This window comes from Aspergillus luchuensis, chromosome 4 (genome assembly GCF_016861625.1).
Source record: "Aspergillus luchuensis IFO 4308 DNA, chromosome 4, nearly complete sequence".
NCBI lineage: Eukaryota > Fungi > Ascomycota > Eurotiomycetes > Eurotiales > Aspergillaceae > Aspergillus > Aspergillus luchuensis.
This window is the reverse complement of record NC_054852.1, coordinates 2,099,012-2,121,571: the sequence shown is the minus strand read 5'-3', so window position 1 is coordinate 2,121,571 and position 22,560 is coordinate 2,099,012. Positions and strand designations below refer to the sequence as shown.

General features: G+C 51.1%; 10 protein-coding genes across 10 annotated transcripts; 6 read left to right on the top strand and 4 right to left on the bottom strand.

Annotated features, from left to right (window-relative positions):
- Nucleotides 1-220: 220 nt before the first annotated feature.
- Nucleotides 221-1,311, top strand: AKAW2_40731A (3-hydroxyacyl-CoA dehydrogenase family protein; the record flags this gene model as incomplete). The annotated part of the gene is made up of 3 exons (XM_041689092.1): nt 221-349; nt 418-517; nt 581-1,311. The coding sequence occupies 3 exons, from the start codon at nt 221-223 to the stop codon at nt 1,309-1,311; spliced, it is 960 nt and encodes a 319-aa protein (XP_041542811.1).
- Nucleotides 1,312-1,803: 492 nt separating this feature from the next.
- Nucleotides 1,804-3,007, bottom strand: AKAW2_40730S (BRcat and Rcat domain-containing protein; the record flags this gene model as incomplete). The annotated part of the gene is made up of 3 exons (XM_041689091.1): nt 1,804-2,083; nt 2,146-2,676; nt 2,745-3,007. The coding sequence occupies 3 exons, from the start codon at nt 3,005-3,007 to the stop codon at nt 1,804-1,806; spliced, it is 1,074 nt and encodes a 357-aa protein (XP_041542810.1).
- Nucleotides 3,008-4,659: 1,652 nt separating this feature from the next.
- On the bottom strand, nt 4,660-5,942 carry arp6 (actin family protein; the record flags this gene model as incomplete). The annotated part of the gene is made up of 2 exons (XM_041689089.1): nt 4,660-5,372; nt 5,447-5,942. 2 exons carry the CDS (start codon nt 5,940-5,942, stop codon nt 4,660-4,662), a joined length of 1,209 nt encoding a protein of 402 aa, XP_041542809.1.
- Nucleotides 5,943-6,866: 924 nt separating this feature from the next.
- On the top strand, nt 6,867-7,973 carry AKAW2_40728A (uncharacterized protein; the record flags this gene model as incomplete). Its single annotated transcript, XM_041689088.1, has 1 exon — nt 6,867-7,973. The coding sequence occupies one exon, from the start codon at nt 6,867-6,869 to the stop codon at nt 7,971-7,973; it is 1,107 nt and encodes a 368-aa protein (XP_041542808.1).
- Nucleotides 7,974-8,227: 254 nt separating this feature from the next.
- Nucleotides 8,228-11,212, bottom strand: AKAW2_40727S (uncharacterized protein; the record flags this gene model as incomplete). The annotated part of the gene is made up of 1 exon (XM_041689087.1): nt 8,228-11,212. One exon carries the CDS (start codon nt 11,210-11,212, stop codon nt 8,228-8,230), a length of 2,985 nt encoding a protein of 994 aa, XP_041542807.1.
- A 2,173-nt stretch (nt 11,213-13,385) lies between these two features.
- AKAW2_40726A (uncharacterized protein) lies at nt 13,386-14,825 on the top strand (the record flags this gene model as incomplete). The annotated part of the gene is made up of 1 exon (XM_041689086.1): nt 13,386-14,825. One exon carries the CDS (start codon nt 13,386-13,388, stop codon nt 14,823-14,825), a length of 1,440 nt encoding a protein of 479 aa, XP_041542806.1.
- Nucleotides 14,826-15,810: 985 nt separating this feature from the next.
- Nucleotides 15,811-16,996, top strand: RPL13 (60S ribosomal protein eL13; the record flags this gene model as incomplete). Its single annotated transcript, XM_041689085.1, has 5 exons — nt 15,811-15,813; nt 15,933-15,966; nt 16,073-16,119; nt 16,263-16,421; nt 16,562-16,996. 5 exons carry the CDS (start codon nt 15,811-15,813, stop codon nt 16,994-16,996), a joined length of 678 nt encoding a protein of 225 aa, XP_041542805.1.
- A 902-nt stretch (nt 16,997-17,898) lies between these two features.
- Nucleotides 17,899-19,813, bottom strand: AKAW2_40724S (uncharacterized protein; the record flags this gene model as incomplete). Its single annotated transcript, XM_041689084.1, has 2 exons — nt 17,899-18,868; nt 18,924-19,813. The coding sequence occupies 2 exons, from the start codon at nt 19,811-19,813 to the stop codon at nt 17,899-17,901; spliced, it is 1,860 nt and encodes a 619-aa protein (XP_041542804.1).
- A 293-nt stretch (nt 19,814-20,106) lies between these two features.
- On the top strand, nt 20,107-20,877 carry AKAW2_40723A (oxidoreductase-like domain-containing protein; the record flags this gene model as incomplete). Its single annotated transcript, XM_041689083.1, has 1 exon — nt 20,107-20,877. The coding sequence occupies one exon, from the start codon at nt 20,107-20,109 to the stop codon at nt 20,875-20,877; it is 771 nt and encodes a 256-aa protein (XP_041542803.1).
- A 497-nt stretch (nt 20,878-21,374) lies between these two features.
- On the top strand, nt 21,375-22,225 carry AKAW2_40722A (DUF3245 domain-containing protein; the record flags this gene model as incomplete). Its single annotated transcript, XM_041689082.1, has 2 exons — nt 21,375-21,559; nt 21,712-22,225. 2 exons carry the CDS (start codon nt 21,375-21,377, stop codon nt 22,223-22,225), a joined length of 699 nt encoding a protein of 232 aa, XP_041542802.1.
- Nucleotides 22,226-22,560: the final 335 nt, after the last annotated feature.

Below are 22,560 nucleotides of genomic sequence, written 5' to 3'. Positions count from 1 at the left end.
GCGTATCTCACGCGTCGACGTGTCACCGCCTTTGAAAATCTCGGATAAACGAATCAGCCGAGAAAGCCGCGGGTAGCCGATGACGTCGGATCACATGAGATTGGCCGAGGCCCGATGCATCTCCGTGCGGCCCTCTATTTACTATCGGTTTACTACTTCCCCTCTTTGCTAGTTCTGCTTCGTATCCTGTATCGAGAGTCTTCGTACCCAAGTTGACAATATGCTGTCTTCATCATTGCGCTCTCTCTGCCACCGGGGCCCCTCAATGGCCTCGCGGGCCTTCAGCACCTCGTCCGCCGTCCATGCTGCCGAGGTTAAGTCGCTGGGTGTGATAGGAGCTGGGCAGATGGTTAGTGACCCTGACCATACGGTGTTCGCTCCAACATATAAAAGTTCCATGCAACTAATGTTCTATAGGGATTAGGAATTGCTCTAGTAGCTGCCCAGAAAGCCCAAGTCCCAGTGACCCTTATCGACAACTCCCAAGCTTCCATCGACAAGGGACTCAAGTTTGCCGGTACATAGCACCCCCTCACCACCATCCCAGCCCCATCAAACTAAACCATCCTTATTCTTCCAGACAAGCTCCTCGACAAAGATGTATCCAAAGAACGTCTCACCCGGGACGCCGCCGACGCCGCCCGGGCGCGCATCACCCCGAGTCTGAAAATGGACGACCTTTCCACCGTCGACTTCGTCATCGAAGCCGTCCCCGAGATCCCCGACCTCAAGACCTCTATATTCTCAAAACTCGCCCAAATTGCTCCTAAACACGCCATCCTCGCGACCAACACCTCCTCCATCTCCATCACCAAGATCGCAGCCGCCACCACAACAGACCCCAGGGACCTGCAGGCCCCCTCGCGCGTCATCTCCACGCACTTCATGAACCCAGTCCCCGTGCAAAAGGGCGTAGAGATCATCGCTGGCTTACAAACCTCCCAGGAAACAAAGGACACCGCTATCGCTTTCGTCCAGCGTATGGGCAAAGTCGCTTCTGTTTCTGCGGACTCGCCTGGTTTCCTGGCCAACCGGATCCTCATGCCGTATATCAATGAGGCGATCATCTGTTTAGAGACCGGCGTCGGTGGTCGTGAGGATATTGATAACATCATGAAGACGGGCACAAATGTGCCTATGGGTCCCTTGGTGCTGGCGGACTTTATCGGTCTGGATACTTGTCTCGCTATCATGAATGTCTTGCATCAGGAGACTGGTGATAGTAAGTATCGGCCGTCCGGGCTGTTGAAGCGTATGGTTGATGCTGGGTGGCTGGGCAAGAAGTCTGGAAAGGGCTTCTACGACTATTAATATTGATTGATTGATTGATCCAATCAACTCTGTATCTATCCAGGCGAACGTTGCGATATCCCTCCCTTATATGCTGTGACGTCTTAGAATATCATGTACCCCGGTTTGGTGTGTCTTGCTAATGACTGATTCGGATTGCATGTACATTTAACTTCCGGTGACCGAGAAGTAGCCATACTGCATGCAGCAAAGACAGCACACAGCATTAACATTATACACCTAGACATACATTACCATTAAGGCGTCTCAGCAACACTTGTACCAGCTACAAGTCACGACTCATGTACTAACTATTCGTCATACGCTTACAAATCAGACAACAACATCATATAGAGTCAATAATTCATTCTCATAATCATAACACGCTAATTGAACACGACTAGACAAAGGAAAAGTTAAGGAGTGTGCCGCCAGGATACATTTTCGAAAAACAGAATGCCTCCCTCAAGTTGAAATAATCAATTTGGTTCCTATCCACCCAATACTCAGAGCCTAGGAAACCCTCCTAGCCCGAGTCGCCTGCTGCGGTATCAGCAGACTTGCCCGACTTCTGTTAGCGCTTCCCGCCTTTTCCTTCATGCCGCTTTGGGTCTTTGCCAATTCTTCATCCCGCAACCTTTCGTTGCATAGGATGGCAGCCACCACTGCGGCGAGTTCGGCCTCCTGGTCTTTATTCACGCCGCTGTGGCCGATGATAAAGGTGAGGAAGTCGATGGGCCGTTGACCTGGTTTGGCGCAAGTGCACGATAGCCATGGATTGCGACAGAGGTTACTGTGTCTCGGTTAGGATATCTAGATGCAGCTTGTGCTGGGCAGGGTGAAGGGGGATCTTACCAAACTTGTGCCTTGCACCGACACGTAACGTGATCACAATTGAACAAGAGGTCCACCAAAGAGCCACATTTGAGACCCCTCTGTGCTTTACCGAGTCGCGGATCTTCGAAGACGGCCATAAAGCCCGGATCTTTCTTCCCAGTCGAGGTACTATTATTGTACTCCGGGCATCTGCAGCCAGAGCAGAACGTCGTGCTGCAGTATGGGCAGCTTTGAGACGAGAGCTTGCTGTTCAGATGCTTCGGTGGGATGAACCGGCCGCACGTCGGCGCAGGACAGTACCAGCGTTCTCTGGCTGGGGTCGCATACTCCTGCACCTTGGCGAAATATACCGTCCTCTCCTTCGGTGTCAGCACGGGGAGGATGACCTCCGTTGGGATCTTCTGCTTGCAGCATCTGGGTGGGAACAGTCCTTCCTCCGGCATAACTGTGAACACCAACTTCTTCAAGCATCTGCTGCAGTACTTGTGCTGACACGGCATGCTGATCAGGCATTCCGCAGGCATGATATCCAAGCAGCATGCGCAGGGTCTATAGAGCGAGTTAGCGCCATTATCAAAAGCAAAGGCTTGGATGGAAAATCTCGATGGGATACTTACTCGTCGATTACCTCCCTCTTCGCAAGACGCTTCGAGAACCGCCCTCGAACCTTCTGCACAAGCCGACTCATCTTCGACTTGTGGCGGTGTTCGTCTTCACTATGTGACATGGTTCTCATTGAATTGGTGTCCAGACTCGAGACACGGTCCATGGGCAGTGGCTCCGTACTGAAAGTGCTGCCACGGGCCTCGGTCTTTTGGCGGTGTTCCGCGAGGCGCTGGGCAGCGCGCGCAGCCAGATCTTTGACGTTAAACGCAGTCATCTTGACTTCCGGCAAGGATTCTCTTTCAGTGGCTGTATTTCCTTCTGGCTGACCTACGAGATAGAGCGGTTGAGGGTCGTACACTTGGGGACGGGGTCGGTGATGGGGAGGAGCAGATCGGACTGAATGATTGCTGGGTGCAATTCCGGGACGCTGGAATCCATAATCGCTGGTTTCGACTTTAGAGAGTAGGGCACGAGCAACGAGCAATGGACAGTAGTAACATAATACTGAGATCGATGGTAAGGGTCTTTGAATGGAGTTGTAGTTCTGAAGTTATGTATGTATGGTGTAAAATTGAGTTTTGTAGGAGATAATAACTAGCATAAAATCGCCGGCAGCCGGCGCGAGAGCTGCCAGGGTCTTTATAGACATCTTTCGGGTTGTTTGTTGGACTGCTCGGCATATCATCCGGGATGACCAGAGAGCCAGACAAGAGGAGGGTGGGTATATCGCGCGACAACTAAGCGACCCATGCCATGGGTAAGGCAGTCGAATGCCACATGTCCACCGCCCATTATTTGCTAGAGATACCTCTCAGACAACGCTTCCTGCTAGAGAGTTTGACATCATTCGTCCGTGTGCAGCTGTAGGGTGACCTTCAGCGGCGGGGCACCACCTGGTCCATGCTAGTCTCCTCGACCAACCGCGAGAATACGGAAGGGATAGATGAGGACTATTGGCGACCGGAATTCGGGATAGACGACGAAAAGAAAGTAAGCTGGCGCATGGAGCGCGACCATGCGGTTGACCGTCGGTTGAGGTTGTCGACGTGTTCGACTGCGGGGCGAGCAGGAAAAGAAGATCAGGTAGCAAAGCAAAGCCCATCCCAGCCTCACCGCAACAAACTACTACTCTTTCCCCCAATCCCCTCCATGACTCACAATCACTTGCTCGCGCTCGCTCACCTTCCTTCCTTCCGATCGTCACCAAACTAAACTAGCCACTGCCCAACAGCAGTCCGAAGGCTGGTCGTCGGTTAAATGTATTTGGTCTCTTGCGTGGTCGAGCAGTGCATGAAAACCTACTAGCGCTGCTTCTACCTCTCACCATTTCCCTGAGCAAATGATAAACCAGCATCGCTCATCCCCGTTGGGAAATGACATAATGACATTGTTCTATGAATTCCAACTGGCTTGGGATGGGCCAACATCTTCGAGGGTATCACAGAGGATCGCTAAAAGCATGAAGACAAACACCGAACAGCACCCTAGGCAAGCAAGCAGGGAAAGCAAGCATCCCTCATCAAAACCCCGTAACGCTCCAATCAATGCAAAATCCTGAACTCCACAAGACAGCCATTGCCCGCTGAACTTTATATAGCACCAGTAAACTTCCGGCTTGCCCAAGAAGAACCGTGTTCTTGGTACTCTTGCCGGGTGATGGCGACTTTCCGGAGTTCGTCTTTATTAGTAGCAAATCGGGACGCCCCCAACCAGGCGGAGCGAATCGGACTGTGAATAGAAAGATTACGATCATCAGCTCGTGGTTCGAAGAGACAGTAGTCAGTAGTAAGTAGGGCAGCAGCTCTTACTCTTGCGGGCATTTCACCCGGACAGCGCATTCCGCGGAAGCCAGTTGGCGCAATTCCGACTCCCTGCCACCCAGTTAGCAACAAGATGCCAATCCGCCAAACATCTCAAGGCCATAACTTACAGTCTGTCCACAAATCCTGGGAGTAGCGCATTGCCACCGACGACCAAAACGTTGGCCAGAAACGCGGGATGCAGTCCGGTAGGCAAGACAGAAAGACTTTGCATGATAATATCCGGAATGCCGGCCTGCTTCATGCCAATGTCGCTGGGAGTGAACAAGATCTCCGGAACAGCGAAGCGCTCGTTGCCCAAGACCAGAGCGTCTTCCGATAGTGCTTCCGTGCTGGCCCCCGACAATCCTCCTTTCCTCTTCTTGGCGTTCAAGAGAGCGTCATGCGGTCGCATGAAGCCCTTCTTGCCTGCATTGGGATCAGGAAGGACATAGTCCACCATCACCCCCTCGCTGGGGTCTGGCAGGCCGCGTTTCCGGTTGCCTTTCCACGTCTGTTCCATGTCGCCGACGAAGTTGTTGCTAACGAAGCAGACAGCTTCCTTAACCTCATTCATGATATAAGTCTCGTCCACCATGTTGTACTGCCGTACTGAAACCATTTCCTTCAGGTAGTTCGTAAGATGCTTGCCACCAAGGTCGAGTCTGCGAATGGCGCGTTGAAGCGGCTGTCCTTTGTAAATCGGTGTCACGGTGGTGTGAGAGTAACCCGAATCGACCACCAATAAGCATTCCTTTGGAGACACCGTTGTGTTTGCCTCCTGCACAATAGGATCCCCGAACAGCGACTGGACATCATTCCAAGCGTTCATCGATGGTCCTAATGCAATACGCGTCTCTGTTAGCAATCACCTTTCTCCAAGCAATTAACGTACGACCACCTAGCATCCTTACCAACGCATCTAAGATACCCTCCAAACCCCCACTCCTCCATGACAATCTCATCTGCATTCTTCTGCAGCGCCGGCAATGCATTCGGCGCCTCCGTCAACAACAACGTCGTGTCCTCGGGATCCGTAATCCGCAGATCCTTACTGCGCACGGTCTTCTCATCGAAAAACGAGTACTCCCAAATCTCCTTCTGAGCCTCCCAGTTGACAATGTAGCCCTTCTCAACGGGACGACGAAACATCATCTCGTTCCAGTCCGTCACATGTGTGTTCAGCTGAGAGCCGACGTAGATCTTGTTGCCACGGGTCTTGACGATCGCATTTGGAATTTCGGTGCAAGCTGCGAGCGCTTTCGATTGGTCCTCTGGAGGTGCAGAGTCCGGCGCATAGCCGGCCTTCAGGGTGTATGCGCCATTATCGATGACGAATGTCTTGTCGGGGAGAGATTGGACCTTGGCGACGGAGGCCCTGCCGGAAGGGCGAGGTTTTGTGGTGCCCATTTTTGAAAAAGGAGGTTAGGTCATGAGAGTTGATGCAGAGGGCATGAGCGGTTCTAATTAGAGAGGTTGAATGCGCGGGAAATAATTGGTGAGAGGGTTGCTGGAGATGGAGAAGTGCAGACAGGACTAAAACCAAGATGGCCGCGACGGAGCTTTCGGTCGGCGATCGGAGATGCCAAGCTGTCGAGCTCCCAAATCGGTAAATGAGGGCACAGGCTTAGGGCATGGATTTTGGTCGTTCAGGGAGTACTATATTTATATCTACGCTCACATGGAATGCCTTGGTATTGCATTGGTGAGGTCTACTATTGTGCCTGCCATGTCTGACAAACGTGTTGCTTTCATCATCGTAGTGGTTGGTGTGTGTTGGATTTTCTTCCATGATTAGTATTGACACGCCTTCAGTCAATAAAGGCTAGGGATAAGAGAAGAATGAAATGAGAAAAGATTATAGCCCCTCTGTATGAGCCTATTCAGTTTTGTCTCACTGGTTAGTCAGTTGGTGTTGTAGTACATTCAAATACATCATTTGGTGGAAATTGCAGGTTTTCTGCAGTAGCTATATATTTTCGACGGGTTATACACTACAGCAGAATGAAGTACTTAAGTAAAAAGCTGCCCGCACGAATTTTACTATCACTACTAGTAGTAGTATTTTCAAAAGTAAACTGTACACGAGCATACCTATAGTCATATCTCAAATCAACGAAAAGCATTTCCGACATCAACGTTAATCTATATAGTATCCAGGCGCGGACAAACCAACCAGCCGCAGGTGACCCCGCAGAACCCTAATCAGAGGAAAGTTGAAGGCGCCCCGCAGCAACAACAAATTTCTCCGCCCGTCCAGTCCATCCGCATCGCTTTCCTTCCAATAAGCCAGTCAACAAACCGGCTCGATCCGAACAGCGCAATCGCTTTAAAATGTCGCAGAAACTCCAATCCACCTTGACGACGAGCTTGACGCTCCTGGAACAATTCCAGGGTGCCCTTGCCTCCCCTTCCAGCGATATTTCCTCTTCCACCGACCTCTCCGCAAAAGATGCTTTACCCCTCCTCTCCGCCGCGTCGACAACCCTGAAGTCGCAAGCCACCAAGCTCTCGCTCCTCACGATTACTTCTCCCTTCACCCCCTCTGCTGTCACGAGTGTTATCAACGCCTTGAATGAGTCTGTGTTGCCCTCCCTGGTCGCCGCAGCACTCCTCGTCACCCCGGCCCATCACACCAAGGCGTTTCAATCCGAAGTGCATGCTTTGACCCAAACGGCACTGAAAGAAACGACAGTACTACTTCAGGAGGTACAGACGGTTGCGAGCAAGGCGGATGATGCCCAGAAGAAGGAAGCCGGCTTGTCGCAGTCAGAGAAGGATGCGGTCACGGTGGCGGCCGGGCGCTTGTGGGACTCCTGCGATGTCCTGATCGATATCGCAGCGAAGGGTGTGGTCGGGTTTGTGGTTCGACGTGTGGAGGAATGGAGAGATCTTGTACGGGATGCGGTCCAGGAGATTGAGGAGTGGGATCCCGATGAGGAGGGCGATGATTTCTTCGATGACCTTTTGAGCGATGACGGGAAGGGCAAGGCCGATGAGGATGACGATGAGGAGGATGATGACGATGATGATGAGGTTACGGCAGCTCTTCACGAGCAGAAGAAGTCGGCTCTCCGGATCCTTAAACCGGTCTCCCAGATATACCCCACCATCACGGCCAATCGACTAAAGAAAACTTCCGATTCGCCATCACTCGTCGGCAAGTTGGAAAACCTGATGAAGTATCTGCAGCGTATTCCTGGCCATATTGACGAGGTAGCCGGCGCGTTGTACGAGGCGAACATAGAGAAATCCCTCGAATACATGCGCAAGACAAAGGATTGCGCCGTCAAGGCCGTCGACCTAGCTAGTCTTCCCTTGGATGTGACTGATTCTGCCGATGCGCCGCAAGAGAAGGAGGACAAGTTCACCACTTGGGCCAGGACTTGGCTGAAGGTCATGGACCAAGTTAGCAAGTCTGTTATCGACGCGACGCACTGAATAGGCATGCGCAACATCTTTCATAATTGAACCCCAGTATAGGTTCTTGAGTTATATGTTCATGTAGCAGCAGTGAGGTCTTCCGGGAGAGTACATAGTCACGATCAGGTTGCGAAATATTAGATACCAATGCTTTGTATGTATGTGCGCTTTAGATGGTATAATATACATGAGTCAAGAAGCCGAAATCAAGTGTCCTCCCAAGCAGATCTCCTCGATCTAAGTTGTACCTAATCACACATTATGCTGCAGATTTACTCATCGTTCGATTCGTCGCCCGATTCCCACTCGCGTAGTTCATCTTCAGAGATACGATCTTTGAGCCATTCGAGAACCGCATCGGTCCCCTTGGCTACCACCTGCCAACGCGGAACCCGGAAACTGTTTCCTGCCACTTCGAAGCGTCGCAAGGGTGAGCCATTGCCCCAGTTCTTGCTAGACCCTTCGGCCCTTAACAGGCCGAGCTTCGGCGGCAGGACGCCAATATCGTTGTTTCCTACGTCTAGAACCTGTAGGCCCTGCACAGCTTCAAAGTCGAGACTGCTGATTCGGTTGTCAGAAGCCAGTAATGTTGTCAGGTTCGGGTAGCTCCGGCGCATGGCAGGAAGCGGTCCGGAGAGGCGGTTGGATGAGACATCTAGGTAGGTGAGATCTGGAGCAGTAAGGCTATTTAATAGCGGCTCAAGTGTAGTCAAGCCGGCAGCGGTTATGGTGAGATTCTGAAGAGAGGGAAGGGAAAGGGGCCCTGAGAAGAGAGATGCAGTATTGAGCGGATTATTCGAAAGATCCAGGTCGGCTAGGTTAGATGCGAGCATGCTGAGTGCTGGAACAGGGAAGCATTGTAATTCGTTGTGTTGTAATTGGAGGCATCGGACTTCGGGGAAATCGATGCGTTCCAACTCCTGTACTTCTACATCCCGCAGATCGGTGTAGGACCTGTCGACGACACCACCAGACTTGATTTGCCAGGAGGCCGTCTGGACCGGTGTTTCTGGCGCCAACGTAAACTGAGTCGCAACAGAACCTTCGTCGTCTGTATCTTGCGGTTCCGGTTCGCATCGGTTACGCAAATCGCGCTTCAGGTCCTCCGTGTTCATGCTCAGAAACTTGCGCTCCCGCAGGGGATTATTGGCTATGCGGAAGGTGACGAGACTCTCCATCAAGCCGATCTTTTCGTTCAATCTTGAGATATCGTTACCAGTGAAGTCCACATTCCTGACATTTTTCAGGTCAGTGAACCCGTGAGGAAGTTCTGATAAACTGTTATCTTCCGCTAACAAGGTCAGGAGAGCTTGCCACGATGAAACGTCAGGTAGAGATTGAATGCGGTTCGTGTTGATTGCTAGAGTCTGCAAATTGGGAAGTTCGAGGCCATTGTTCTCCGAGAGGCTCACCAATGCGTTGCTGGCTACGTCCAAGATTTGTAGTGTCTCGAATTTTGGCACAGAAGCTGGCAAGAGAGTCCCCTTCAATTTGTTTTTCGGGGCGTGGAGCTCCTTGAGAGGGAGCATGTGCAATTCTTCGAATGGTAGAGTGCTTAACTGGTTATTTCCCACGTTTAAGACTCGGAGGGAAGCCAGTTTTGCTAGCTCTCCAGGAAGCTCTGTTAATGAGTTCTCGTGCAATTCCAGTACTTCCAGGTTGCAAAGGCGTCCGATATCCGGGGTGAGACCTCCTTGAAGCTTGTTCCTGGCAAGTCTCAGATCCCTGAGTGTTGATAGGTCCATAACAACATTTATGTCGTCCATACTGAGATTGTTGTTTGTTAGGTTCAGGGTGTGCAGCCGCTCCAGCCTTCTGAGGCCTATTGGTAGCGATTGCAGAATATTGCCATGAAGGTCTAAAAGTTCGAGCCCGCCAAATTGATTTCCCCTTTCGTCAACTTCTGGGTCTAGCTCGTGAGCATCGATATCGGGAAATGCATCATCGGGGAGCTCCGTGAATTCGTTATCCGCAGCGATAAACTTAACAAGGTCCACACTTTCATACCAATCGGAGGTGGAATTGGTATCGAAGTCGTACATTGTCATGACTTCTTTCGGCAATTCTTTGAGAGACATAGCCGCGATATTCAAGTGACCGGAAGTTCGACCTGCATCAATGCGCTTTCGCAGGAGTCCATGGTTTGGATCCTTAGGACCTTGGTTGAACGGATCTTCCGTATCAAAATTGAACCCATCGGCTGCAGTTGTCGGCTTCGCGGCTTTCTGAGCCTCGGCCTTGCGCGCGGCTTTCGCCTTTGCGATACTTTCCCTCAGGGCGCTAGATGATTTCGAGACCTTTCTTGTTTCCATCTCAGTCTGCTGTTCCGGAGTAAGATCTGATGAAGTGGATTTTGCCGATGGCGACCGTGTACCCATCAAGGATGGCCTCTGGGCCGAGAGACTCTGCTGGACCTTCCGGGTTTTCTTCACTTCGAGGCGTTCCTGCGGAGCATCTACAGTAGGTTCTGCGGGCCTCGTAGACACCCTGGTAGGTGCTTGACGAGGGTTGGAAGCGGATGTCACGTCGCTTTTCCGGCCGTAGGGTGTTATCCTGGTAGAAGGCGGTTTCAGTTTCGATGGACTATCCGTGTTTGGAATGGAGCTTTGGTCGGATGCTGCACTGTTCGCAGAAAACGATGGACCACTCCTCGACGGAAGACGCATGGACGAGGATGGACGGGAAAGGTAGTCGCTACCACTTGGCTGGCGAGAAGATGACCTTGACGGCGACCTTGAATAGCTTGTCATTGCAGACGGCGGACGAGACGGCGAGCGCATGGGACTAGTTGCGCCGAAGAAACTACTGGATTGTCTGCTCTGCGGTCTAGGCGAAGGAGGGATTTGGGAAAGAGTCTCGATTGTTCGTTCGGACAGTGATGGTCGTGTGCGACCCCGAGGCTCTGCATCATGAGCCGGTGCATAGTCGGCCTCCAGATAAAGGGATTTGTTGTTTGGTGCCCCTTCGGGTTCTGTTCCCCCCGCATCGCTTGTCCTTGTCTGCGAGATATCTCTTTCTTGTCGCTGAGTACCTATGGGCTTCTTTGGCACCGTGTATTTCGGTAGGGGCTTTTTGAAGACGGGCTCCTGAGAAGGTCTACTCAAACGACTGGCATGGAGACCTGGATCGGTTTGTAGCTTCTCGCGTGAGGGGGAGGGACGCAGGGATTTATTGGCGGCAGACGTCGGTAGAGGTAATCTGGAGGCCAAGCGAGGTATGCCACTCGGTCGGCTGGGGGTCTTCTGTGGGTTATCCATGTTTCCGTGGGTTGTAAATGGAGATTAAGCACTTGTGGACGAAAGTGCCAGGTATGGTGATGCGGATTGTGAGAGTTATAGTTGGTGTAATTCGCTCACAGGTAGAGAGACATGACGATTGGATATGGTAGTGGGACGCTTGAGTAACGGGACCGGGATGGTGCGATACGCGAGCGCAATAGCGATGATTCTTGTTGGAGTGCTGTCCTCAGGGACTTGAGGCCGGAATGAATTATTGTTTACAACTTCCCACGAGGGGGAATCGCCGCATGTGCTGCTGCCTGAGGCCGCCAGATCCCTGATCCGCTCCCCACATCGACGTGATCGTCCCGATGGAACTGGAGGAGACCCAGGACAGGTTTGAGATATACTTTGCTCCTTCAGCTTGACTATCTAGCAATAGCAGCCCTATAGTACAACTTGTATGGGCTACAGGGCAGGCAAGATGGTTACAGATGTGACAAGTCGCTGACATTATCATCCATGAGGACCAGTCTCCATAAATAGATAGTGGACACTGCTTCTTCAGCCTGTCGCTAAACGAACCTGTCACTAGCAAGAAGCCAGCTGTATGTCATGGTCAAATATGGAGCCTTACTCTATCTAGTACACGGAAGTACTAGTGGCTCCGCGTCCCATATGCCATGGTTACGAATAACTTGAACCTTTGCTTAGGCCTTATCTACTACCAAAGTCTGGATCTCTAAGTGCTAAAATCATGTAACAAGTGATGATATTTACATTATATGTCAAGTTTCCTCGTGATAGCGTTGGCATTTAAGCCCAAAATTGCACTTTTTAGAAGCATACTTCATCAAAGTAACTCACGTGGAATGCCTGGTGTCTGCAAGTCTAGACCGTACTCTTCCAATAGCTTCGCATTAGTTTTATGGATGAACCAATTCCCAGGCCCGATTTACTTAGCCTGAAATCCGGAATATTCACACCGACATATTCTGGCGTCGACTCCCGATCTCTGAGGCATTCACTTAACAGCCTATGACCCTATCTTCTCCCAACCATTCCCATGCAAATCCCCGGGCGTTGAGTAATTCTCTGTGTCGGGATCGTCTACTCTAGTATATAAGATCACCATTTTTAAAATCATACGTATCTCGCATCAAAGGAGAAGAGCTGGGAAACGGAAAAAAAAAATTGAATACGTAGCGTACATTCCACAGCCCCATAATGTTCTCTACTGAGTAGACATACGGGAGATTTGAGATGGGAGGAATGTTGCTAATCACTTGGCAAACTAAGCATGTTGGGCCGTGTTTAATAGAACTTAAACCATTGAACCTATCAAAGAAGATCTAAATACTGAATCAGGATCAATATGAATCCAGTGCCATCGGTTGCCCGAGTGACGATAGCTGTGGCCCATGGGGTTCGGCTTGTGTTTACCTTTTTCTGAGCGTCGCGGATCTGGACGCTAGCTGATTCAGGCAAAGTGAAGGATTAGCGCGCGGCTGGGCTCACGTGGGAGCGGGTGGTTGGTCGTGGTTGGTCGAGGCTGAGCATCGCAAGCGACTTCCCAGCCTCCCCGAAATGCGCATTGCCCGCAACAAACATCCTTAAGGCATCAAACCGTCCCTCCGCCCGGCGTGCTCCTTACTTCCTTCATCTTGTTCACCTATCTCTATCATCTGCAATACCCCTCTCCGATTCCCCTTGCTCTCTGGAAACGTCTTCCATCAGTCTTCTATCACTCTCCTATCTTAGGTCTTCCGCTCGGGACTCTTTGCTACCGCCTCCTTATCGCCTATTAAGTGCCTTGCTTCGGTCCAACCAACGTGCTTCAAACGGCCCTATCAGTGATAAGCGCACCGACCCAGCTATCCATCATAGAGCGACTCGAGGACATCCGATTTGTGGCAGTCAATCCTCAATTGCATCGTGATCTTGCTCCTTCTAGGATATCTCTCTTCTGCTTTCCGCTCCTGCCCTTAGGGGCTCTACACAGCAACCGAGCTTAAACAATCAAATTCATCCTGGCGAGCTCGTCAAACTAGCCGTAGTTTTGATCGATCGTGTTTCGGATCTGGTATGCGTCTGACCGCCCCACGACAACTGTTTAATACAACGCATTGATGCAGCCAATGCTGACCTGCTTCTAGTCAAACATTCCTGTCGACGGGTATCACTTACCTGTTTCTACATATTGATATCTGTCATGTCGCAAGATCCTGATTCTCAGCTCTCGCAAGGCTCCCTTGCCCCTCCTGCAGAGATCACCGGCCCCGCAACGCCCATGCAACGTGCAAGTCTGTCTGCATCCCCAGACCTGAGTGTAGGCGCTGGACTGCCAGTATCACATTCCGACCAGAGTAAATCTTTATCACCCTCGTTACCTTCATCTGATATGACGCCGCCACCATCATCGCAAATTCCCGGAGCCCCGCGCCAACGGTCAAGATCTACTTCGAGCTCCTTGCTAGCTTCTCCTCCCGATATGCAAAAGACCCTCTGTGTTGCCTATGGCGCCTCAGAAAACCTTCCTACTGCCGATGATCTCGATACCGCCGATGAGTCGAAGCTCCGAACGATGGCAAAAGACCTGTTGAGTGTTGCCCAAGAGGCTCGCATGTCAGCTTTGCACTTCAAGCTACAAAATAGTCTGCTATCGTTTACTAGTAACGAAGCTATCAAGCGTGCCGAGGTAGAGCATCAGCTTGCTAGAAGAGAGGTCGAAATCATTCAGAGCTCTGAGTATCGCAGCCGTCATTGCCAACCTGAAATCAAAGCAGTGCAGCAGATTTCTAATGTGGAGCTAGAGATTGCCCTTAAGCGCAATCAAGAGCTTGGAAGAGTAAATGCCACACTTGATCGGCGGCTGCGTCGGGCTAAGAAGCTAATCGAGCAAGAGAAGGAGAGGTCAGACCTTCTTGAGGAAGAGAACAAGTTGCTGAAAGAGCGTATCAGAGATAACCGGAAGCATTTCTCTCAGATGATTGAACATGGTCCAATGTCACCCAGCCCCCAGAGAGAAATGCAAGCTTCTCAGAGGAGGCCTGTACCACACTATGTGGAGCACGATGACCATCAGATGAACGGTAGCGATAGCCATGACCCGTTTGCGCAACTCCTTGCTGCCGACCGTGTCCTCAATCGAGGATCGCCGAGTGTCACATCCACACCACACCGGAACCGTACTTATAAGCAGCATAATGATGGCCAGATGCGTGGAAACCACACACTCGCCTCCGTTCCCGTAACACCGTCTCGTGCTCGGATGGCCTCTGGAGGGAACCAATATAACACACCGGGCAGGGAGTCTCATGATAGCCACCGTGATCGAGACAGCACTATATCGGCGTCCGACATCGAGGAAGCTGAGACGGAGGAAGACATCCCTGCATCAGAGGCTGGAGCTCTTGCTAGCAGCATGCTTCGTCCCCACGCTTTCAGCAACCGCCGTGAGAGCCGAGGCATCGCGAATGCACCCAAGTCCAGCACACTGTTGCAGACCAAATTGTTTGGCCAAGTGAGGAAGTCAGGTGTTGAGCGTCCATCGACTGGTCTTAAACGCAAGGCGAGTTTTGATGGTGCGTCTTCGAAGAAAATGAAAGCGGAGGAGAGGGTGGGTCTCGGCATTGACACCTGGAATAAATAAGCATGACCCGTGCACAACCATGGAGCGTGTGTATCACGTATACCGGGCTTCTAGCTGTCTATCTACTTCCTTACTTCCTCACCGCCACGACTCCTAGTCGCCTATCACTTTTGCGGGTCAAAGCTGGTTATGGCTGGATATGCTTGCTATTCAAGGCGGGTGTCACTTGGATCTTGGATTTGTTTCTTATGTACTTTTCTTCCCTTCCTGGGGGTCTGTGACGAATGATGATGAACTGTAAAATCCCATGGGGCACTGGGTGTTTTTTTAAGGGTACTACGACTTATTGGCAACTGGTTCTGGGACTTATCACACAGGAGTATCTCTATGGTTTCTCAGTATTTTGATGGCTTCAATACGAATAGTTGGGCAGATTTGGACATAACGTCATCATGAATAAGAAATTGTTAACTGATATATTATCTGCAATCGGTCGAGCAAAGAATTCCATATACTGCTTTGGTAGATGGCTTGCAGAGGAACTCCCGATAATTTCCAAGTTCGTCGAACCGCCAAGTCACATGGGTCTTACTCAGCGTGTAACGATGTAACAAGCGTGTACGGCAACGAACTTACCTGGAAGTAACTAGTACCAGGGAAGAACAATACAGTACGGGCGGTCGGTCGCAAAGAGTAGAAGCACAGCCTGAGTCGCAACACTCCAGCAGCCAGTGAGCCTACCACCAGGCAATAAGAATGAAATTTGACGTAGATACACAAGTAACATAAGACTCCAATCATTCTAGTCGAGTCTGGATGGCAGTCCAAGATCCCAAGAACCGTTCTGCCACGGAGAAAGTCTGGGGGTGACCTTCCGAAACGGGTAAGCAGGGTAGGGCTCGCTAAGCGAGGCGATGCGGCTCTGCGCGGTTGGCCACACCAAAAAAAGTTCCACCTAATAGTGAGACGAGGAGTTTTGAGATACGACCAGCAACCACCCACGACGACGACGACAATCTCCCGGCCTTGATCCCCATCCGTCACAATGGTGCGTTATTCTATCCAATATTGTTCAAATGGCGTCGCTAGATTATCAAATTGATGATCAGACGCTATTTTTTCGCAAAGGACTTCATGTGCTGACCTGGGACCTCTTGGTGGATATAGGCGATCAAGCACAACAACCAGATTCTCAACCAGCGTGAGTGAACCTGCTCGAGGAAGGATACGATGGTGGATATTGTTCAATATATCGGGTTTCGAACTGGCCGGCTGGAATAATATGGACTGATGGGTTTCGATTTCAGACTTCCACAAGGACTGGCAGCGTCGTGTCCGCGTGCACTTCGACCAGGTACGCTCTCGAAAATAAATCCTTTTACCCAACCGATTCCTATCTACAACGAGCGACTCGCCTATTTGGAAAAGAATACGGGATGGGAAAATTTTTTCCTATATGTGTGGTGGACTGACATGTGTTTTTTTTTGCTTCAATAGCCTGGCCGCAAGCACCGCCGTCGTGAGGCCCGTCTCGCTAAGGCCGCCGCTGTTGCTCCTCGTCCGGTTGACCAGCTGCGCCCCGTTGTGCGCTGCCCTACCGTCAAGTACAACCGCCGTGTCCGTGCTGGCCGTGGTTTCACCCTCGCTGAGCTGAAGGTAAATTCGTCCCTTGTGTGCAAGACAATGTCACCAGAAAGAAGAAACTGGTGATGGCGTTTGGAAATTAGCCCTGGCGACTGGGCAGGACGAATATATTGGACGGAGGCTTACACGATTATTTTTTTCTCGCACTATAGGAAGCTGGTATCCCCAAGAAGCTCGCTCGCACCGTCGGTATCGCCGTTGACCACCGCCGTGTCAACTACTCCAAGGAGTCGCTCGTCGCCAATGTTGCTCGCCTCCAGGACTACAAGGCTCGCCTGATCCTCTTCCCCCGCAAGAGCGGTCAGTTCAAGAAGCTTGACTCTTCCGCTGAGGAGGTCAACGCTGCCAAGGCTGCTTTCGCCGAGGGCAAGACCGAGGGCTTCGCCACCCGTGTCGGTGGTGCCCTCCCCATCAAGAACGCCACTCTCGCTGAGGCCGTCACCGAGGTCAAGCGTGACGACCTCCCCAAGGGTGAGGAGGCTGCTTACCGCCGGCTGCGTGAGGCCCGCAGCGAGGCTCGCTACAAGGGTATCCGGGAGAAGCGTGCTAAGGCCAAGGCTGATGAGGAGTCTGCCGCCAAGAAATAGATATCTTGAATCACAGCTAATGATGATCGGGTCAATTTTCAAGTCGGGGATTAGTACCTTGTGTGGCATGGCGTCGCTCCTCTATTTTCCGTTTTCACCTTTGTCCTTAACATAAAAAGCTCCGAAACCCCCTCGAAATGCAAATGTCCCAAATTTTCATGTCTCCAGAAAGCTACTAGCTCCCCACCCTAACGCGAATGAAGTGAAGACCCCAACCTCCTTTTTTGTCGTCTTCTATCTTTATGTTCCTTCCGGACGATTTTGCCCATTCGATCTATCTACCGAAGGACGGGGGAGTCGAGCCTCAGGCTTCGGTTTCACCTCAACAAATACCCCCACTTGGAAACGGTAGACTTGAAGCACGCAGAGGCACGGAGCAAGCTAGTGTACAAATGCGATGATATACGGAGTGTATTCTATGTGACCACCTCGATATCTTGTAGATGTTCGTAGTTTCGACATGAATGTTAACTGTATGTGGATAACTGTCATGCAGCCCAGCTTGTCTGATAAGATCCTTACATATAATTTTACGGTCATGTATACTTGAGAGGATTTAGTATCGTAATTAATACTATCAGCCAGCTGCCATAGCCTAGATCTCACACACTTCCTCTGCAAGCCACCCAGGTAGATACAGAGTGCCCATCCAATATAGAATCCATATCCAATGAATTCACCGGGCATGAGATGCCAGGTCAGGAGCGTATAGATTACATGAAAAGAAAGTGACCCCGAAGGATCGATAAATTGACAAAGACCGCTGAACGAATTAGCCGACGACGCCGACGTCGACAACCCCCTATCGCTTCCCAACCCATCCAAATTGAGGAAAAACGCCGTTGATATCCGTCTATTCCAATTAATCTAGCACTTGATTATATCATAACTGATGCGGGTATTCATTTCTTGGAGTTAGTGCCTAGCAAAGCGCGCAAGACGCAGTCTGTAGCTCTTAGAATTGCGCCAGCAGGGACTCCGCTGCCGCTGCTTCCAGCTTGGTTGTTCTCGTTCGGATTCAAGATGGACTGGAACAGCCGTTTGGATTCCTGATCCACCTTGCGCCTGGAGCCGCTGTCGGACTCGGATAACAGAGAAACGCTGAGTCCCGGTGCTAGTTGTGGCTCACTTGTCCACTCGTCCAGTATTAATCGGCATGATACAAGAACTTTCAGTAAGCCGCTCTTGGATTCGAAGAGCATAGACGTGCGCTCGAGGTGCGGGAGAATTTGACGCAGTTCTGACATGCCAAAGGGTTGCGACCTTGCGCTTTTCAGTTTAGTCACATGGTCCCGTTTCGCATGTCCACTAATCAGTTCTGCATGTTGTTCCTCCATATGTAACCATAACTCAGCACGCGATACCATAGCCTCCCAGTATCGGTTAATGCCCCAGCACAGACCTGTGACATCTAGCTTAAGCAACGGATTGGCAAGCCTGGTGTTGACCCAACGCCGTAGATCCTCTGGAGTCCTTGTATCTTCTCCATTCGCCTGTGAAGCAAATGATATGGAGACGAAGGTTTGTTTTTCTGGGTTGACGTCGAAGGTTACAGATACTTTGTAGCGGTTGGAAGGGAAGGGAGGCGGGGCGGAAAACTGAAGAGTATGTCTCTCTAAGACAAGATCAGGCGTGGAATTAGGTATGGTTTCAGAGTAGGCCGTAAGCTGTAACGGCGCAAGGGCTGTTAGATATGCTTCTGTTTGCGCCTGCTCTCCAAGCGCAAACGGGTTCACTGGAGGGGCCTCGGGTGGGGGTTTCGGGGGTCCCTTGGTGGCAAAAGGGAGCAACGAAGAGATGAGAGACGATATGGAGGATTCGCCTGAGGCCGTTGAGGTCGATTGAGGAGGACCCGTTGCTGCTAACAAAGTACTGTTGGCCGGTCAGTGGCAAGTCATTGACGGCGCCACAAGCGTGTGCAACTTACATTAACCCGGTCAAATCTCGCTCATCACCGGCATCATCTTGCGCCAGGTCTTTCGACCACGTCTCCAATTCCGAGATTTCGTTCCTCAGTTGCTGTAGTTTAGAAGTGAGTTTGTTCTTCAATTTACGCTTCGTCAAGATCTCCTCCGGTAAGGAAGTCCGATCCAACAAGAGGCCTGAATCCGCGGATTCTCCTGCTTCGCCATAGTCGACTTTCCTCAGCTTTGACGGGCTTTGTTCTCGACCATCTGTATTCCTTCTTTTCCCCCACTTTCCCTGTTGCGAGCTTGGGCTGCTGCTTAGAAGTCCTTTTGGCCGCCCGGGAGGCCGTTCCAGGCCCAACTGGGTCGGCGTCGGTGGCAGATCTGGCTCGTCTAGGATGTCCTGGAATGACGGCTGTGGTAAAGCCTCATTCGCATCTATATCACCGGTCGCGCTGTCCAGTTCTGATGCCAATTGGTTTTCCGGGGTATCGGTAGGTGGTGGTAATTTTTCTGTGCTCTGTTGGGATGCAGACGGAGACCGGAACACTAGATCGGAGGCAGTAATTCTTGTTGAGACTCGCCTTGGAGGCGCTGCAAAAGCGGCCAGGCCGCTAGAGCGACGGCCAGAAAGGGATGATGCAGGCGACTGCTTGCTACCCTTGAGAGAGCCCAGAGGGCTAGCAGTCGAGGTCAAGGACGGTCTCAGGGCCTTGCGGTCTCGTAGACCGAGCGCTCTTGTTCGGGCTTGATTCGGTTTCTGCATAATTTTCGCCGGGGATTTATTATTCTCAGTCTCGAGAAGGGTGGGATGCGATCTGGCTAAGCTCGCTCTAGTGGGAGCTTGGTAGGACATCCGTTGACTGGTGCGCTGCTGGGGGTCATCCTGAGAAGGCGCGGGGTCTTTCATTTGCGACGCGGTGACGGGGATCGCGGTCGGGGTCGCTTATGTAGCGGCTCGTGAAGAGGTGAAAACAGAACACCTAATCAGCCGTCCATGCGAAATTTAGAAGCAGACAACCTCCGCAGAGGGGATAGAGGAGCGTCCGGGGGAAGCGCCATCTCCAAACATCAACAACATCCACTGCTTTGCCGGTTTGCACTGTTTGCAATCTCGGGATTATGACATAACCGCCGCTTTCTCATCTTCAGCCCATCTCTTTCCGATCTTCCTTTTCCTCTTGTCGCAACTCCAACTTCACCATGGACGCTCCTTGTCTGGCGATTCGTTCGCCCCTCCTCAGACGTTGTCATGTCTGTCTTTCCGGTTCGCGCATACCCGATGCATCTCGCTTGACCCGACCACGTGCCGTCACCCCATTCATTCGCCGCTCCAGCACCCGCAGATATGCCACCGTCCAAGACACACAGGCGGACAGTTTGAATGACTCCAAGTCTCGTCAAGCGCATCCGCTATCGGGGTATTACTACGATATTTTGTCCACTCGCTCACCCTACCGACACCACGCAACAACCGATACCAAGACTGAAGAGCCCAAGCCAGAGGCGCAAACACCACAGGAAAAGATGGCCATTGTCTTCGGCACTCGGTTAGCTGGTCCCGGCAGGTCCTCACGCTACGATCCGGGCTCCGCACCGGATAAGACATGGAAAACCATAAACGGGGTGGCCATCCCTCCTCGACCGGAGGAGCCCGACAATTGCTGCATGAGTGGCTGTGTCCACTGCGTATGGGACGATTTCCGAGACGAGCTGGAGGACTGGGCCTTCAGGCTTGAACAAGCCAAGGCGAAGGGTGCGACCAAAAGTGATGCCTCGGATACGCGGCATACCCCACGAGCGGAAGTCCGCTCAGCTAGCATGAGCATGGATGACGATGGTGGTGGCAGTGAGACCAATTGGTCGGCGCCTACTTCGGACGATGACTTGTTCGCGAGTATTCCTGTGGGGATTCGAGAGTTCATGAAAACGGAGAAGAAACTGAAGCAACGGCATCAGCAGGAATCAGCGTGAAATGATGCCCCATACATTTCTTTCTGCTTAGTGGCATTTTTTCTCTTCTCTACTACGAATACCCTTGTGTGATGATTGATGTGGATTAGCTTGGTGTTTGGACTAGATTTGTACATACTTAGACTATACTACTGCTGCTTAGATGTAGATTGTATATATTGCTCCGCCATGGTGGTGTTTAAATTATATATGCAAGATGATCCTAACACGATTGAGATTGAACATTCACACATAAATCATAGTCTAACGAAATCTAACTGTCATACACTACATACCGGATTGAATTAGTTGGTATTCTCCCGATATAACCAAGATCACGACCCCCATCAATAATACCTCTAATACCATCATCAACCCTCCCAAGCAGCAGTCCCGCACTCCACCGCCCAGAAATTCTGCCACAGAATCCCGCCCTGCTATCGCAAAAAAGTCCCATCCATATCGAAGCAAATCAAACCACCGAACCCCAATAACAAAATAGACAAAAGCAGAACAAAATGTCAACATCAAAATCAGAAACAGACATTATCCTAAATAAGGCCAACGTAGCGCTAGCTCGGAGCCAGCGTCTCGTTGCCTCATGGCTACCTGCACCGACGACAGACGATCAAGCGAACAGCAAGAAAACCGAAGAGGAATTACAGCGAGAAGAGGATGAGATTTTCACGGCGGTTCCGGAGACGTATGATACATTCTTTTTGTTTTCTTTTTTTTTTTTTATATCCCTTTCTGTCCCGTCTATGCGGCTCTATGGAGTATCTTCTGACCGGAGGGGACTGGCTACGAACAATAATTGATGGACATGTCATGACTAACAATGGATTCAATGTATAGATTAGGAGTCGGTGCACCACTCCCTACTAAAGCCGTGGACGGAAGTTGGAATCGGACCGAATTGGATTCCAATGACAAATTACGGAAACAGCTCTTGGGAAGGAATTATCAGAAGGTTATGGCTGCGAAGAAGGCTTCGACTGCGAAGGGAGGCGGTAACGATGCTGCTGCTGCGTCAATAAATCCCACTAAGAATGGGGTGGCGAAAACGGAAGAAGAGGATGATGATGACGAGGAAGAGGGACGGACGGCGGCGATAGGGAAGAAGAAAGCTATGTCAGCGAAAAAGCGCAAGGCGCCTGAACCGCAAGCTCAGACGGGATCCGAGACGGTTGGAGGTGAATCCGGAGAATCAAAGCAGACGAGTGATGTCGGTGATGGCACTGAAGGCAAAGCCGATCAGTTGGACAAGCAACCGGGAGCTTCATCACGGCCCGCTAGGGGGAGAAAGAAGGGGACGAGCTTCTTGGATGAGATCCTGGCTGAGCGGTCGAAGAAGAGAAAGAAGAGGTAAACAAGTATATTTGTGATACCCTCTCACCTCACATTAACGGAGCCCAGTCTACGATGTATAACCCCGAGGAAATGAATATACCCATTTAGTTCTCTGTGTACAGTTATTTGTGAATACGTCAAGAATTGTTCATCTAATCCAAAAAAACCTCATTGATTGTGCGCCTGCAGCCGGATATCACTATGTCCTCTGCAAATCTAGATTACTATACCCACACAATATCGTGTACCACCACCCCAAACCCAGGGTATATAATATAACAACAGGAAGGCGGAGCAGCCGAGAACGGTTCTCTGTGCAAGGGCCTTCCACCATCAGAAAGCAATGCTGTCCAA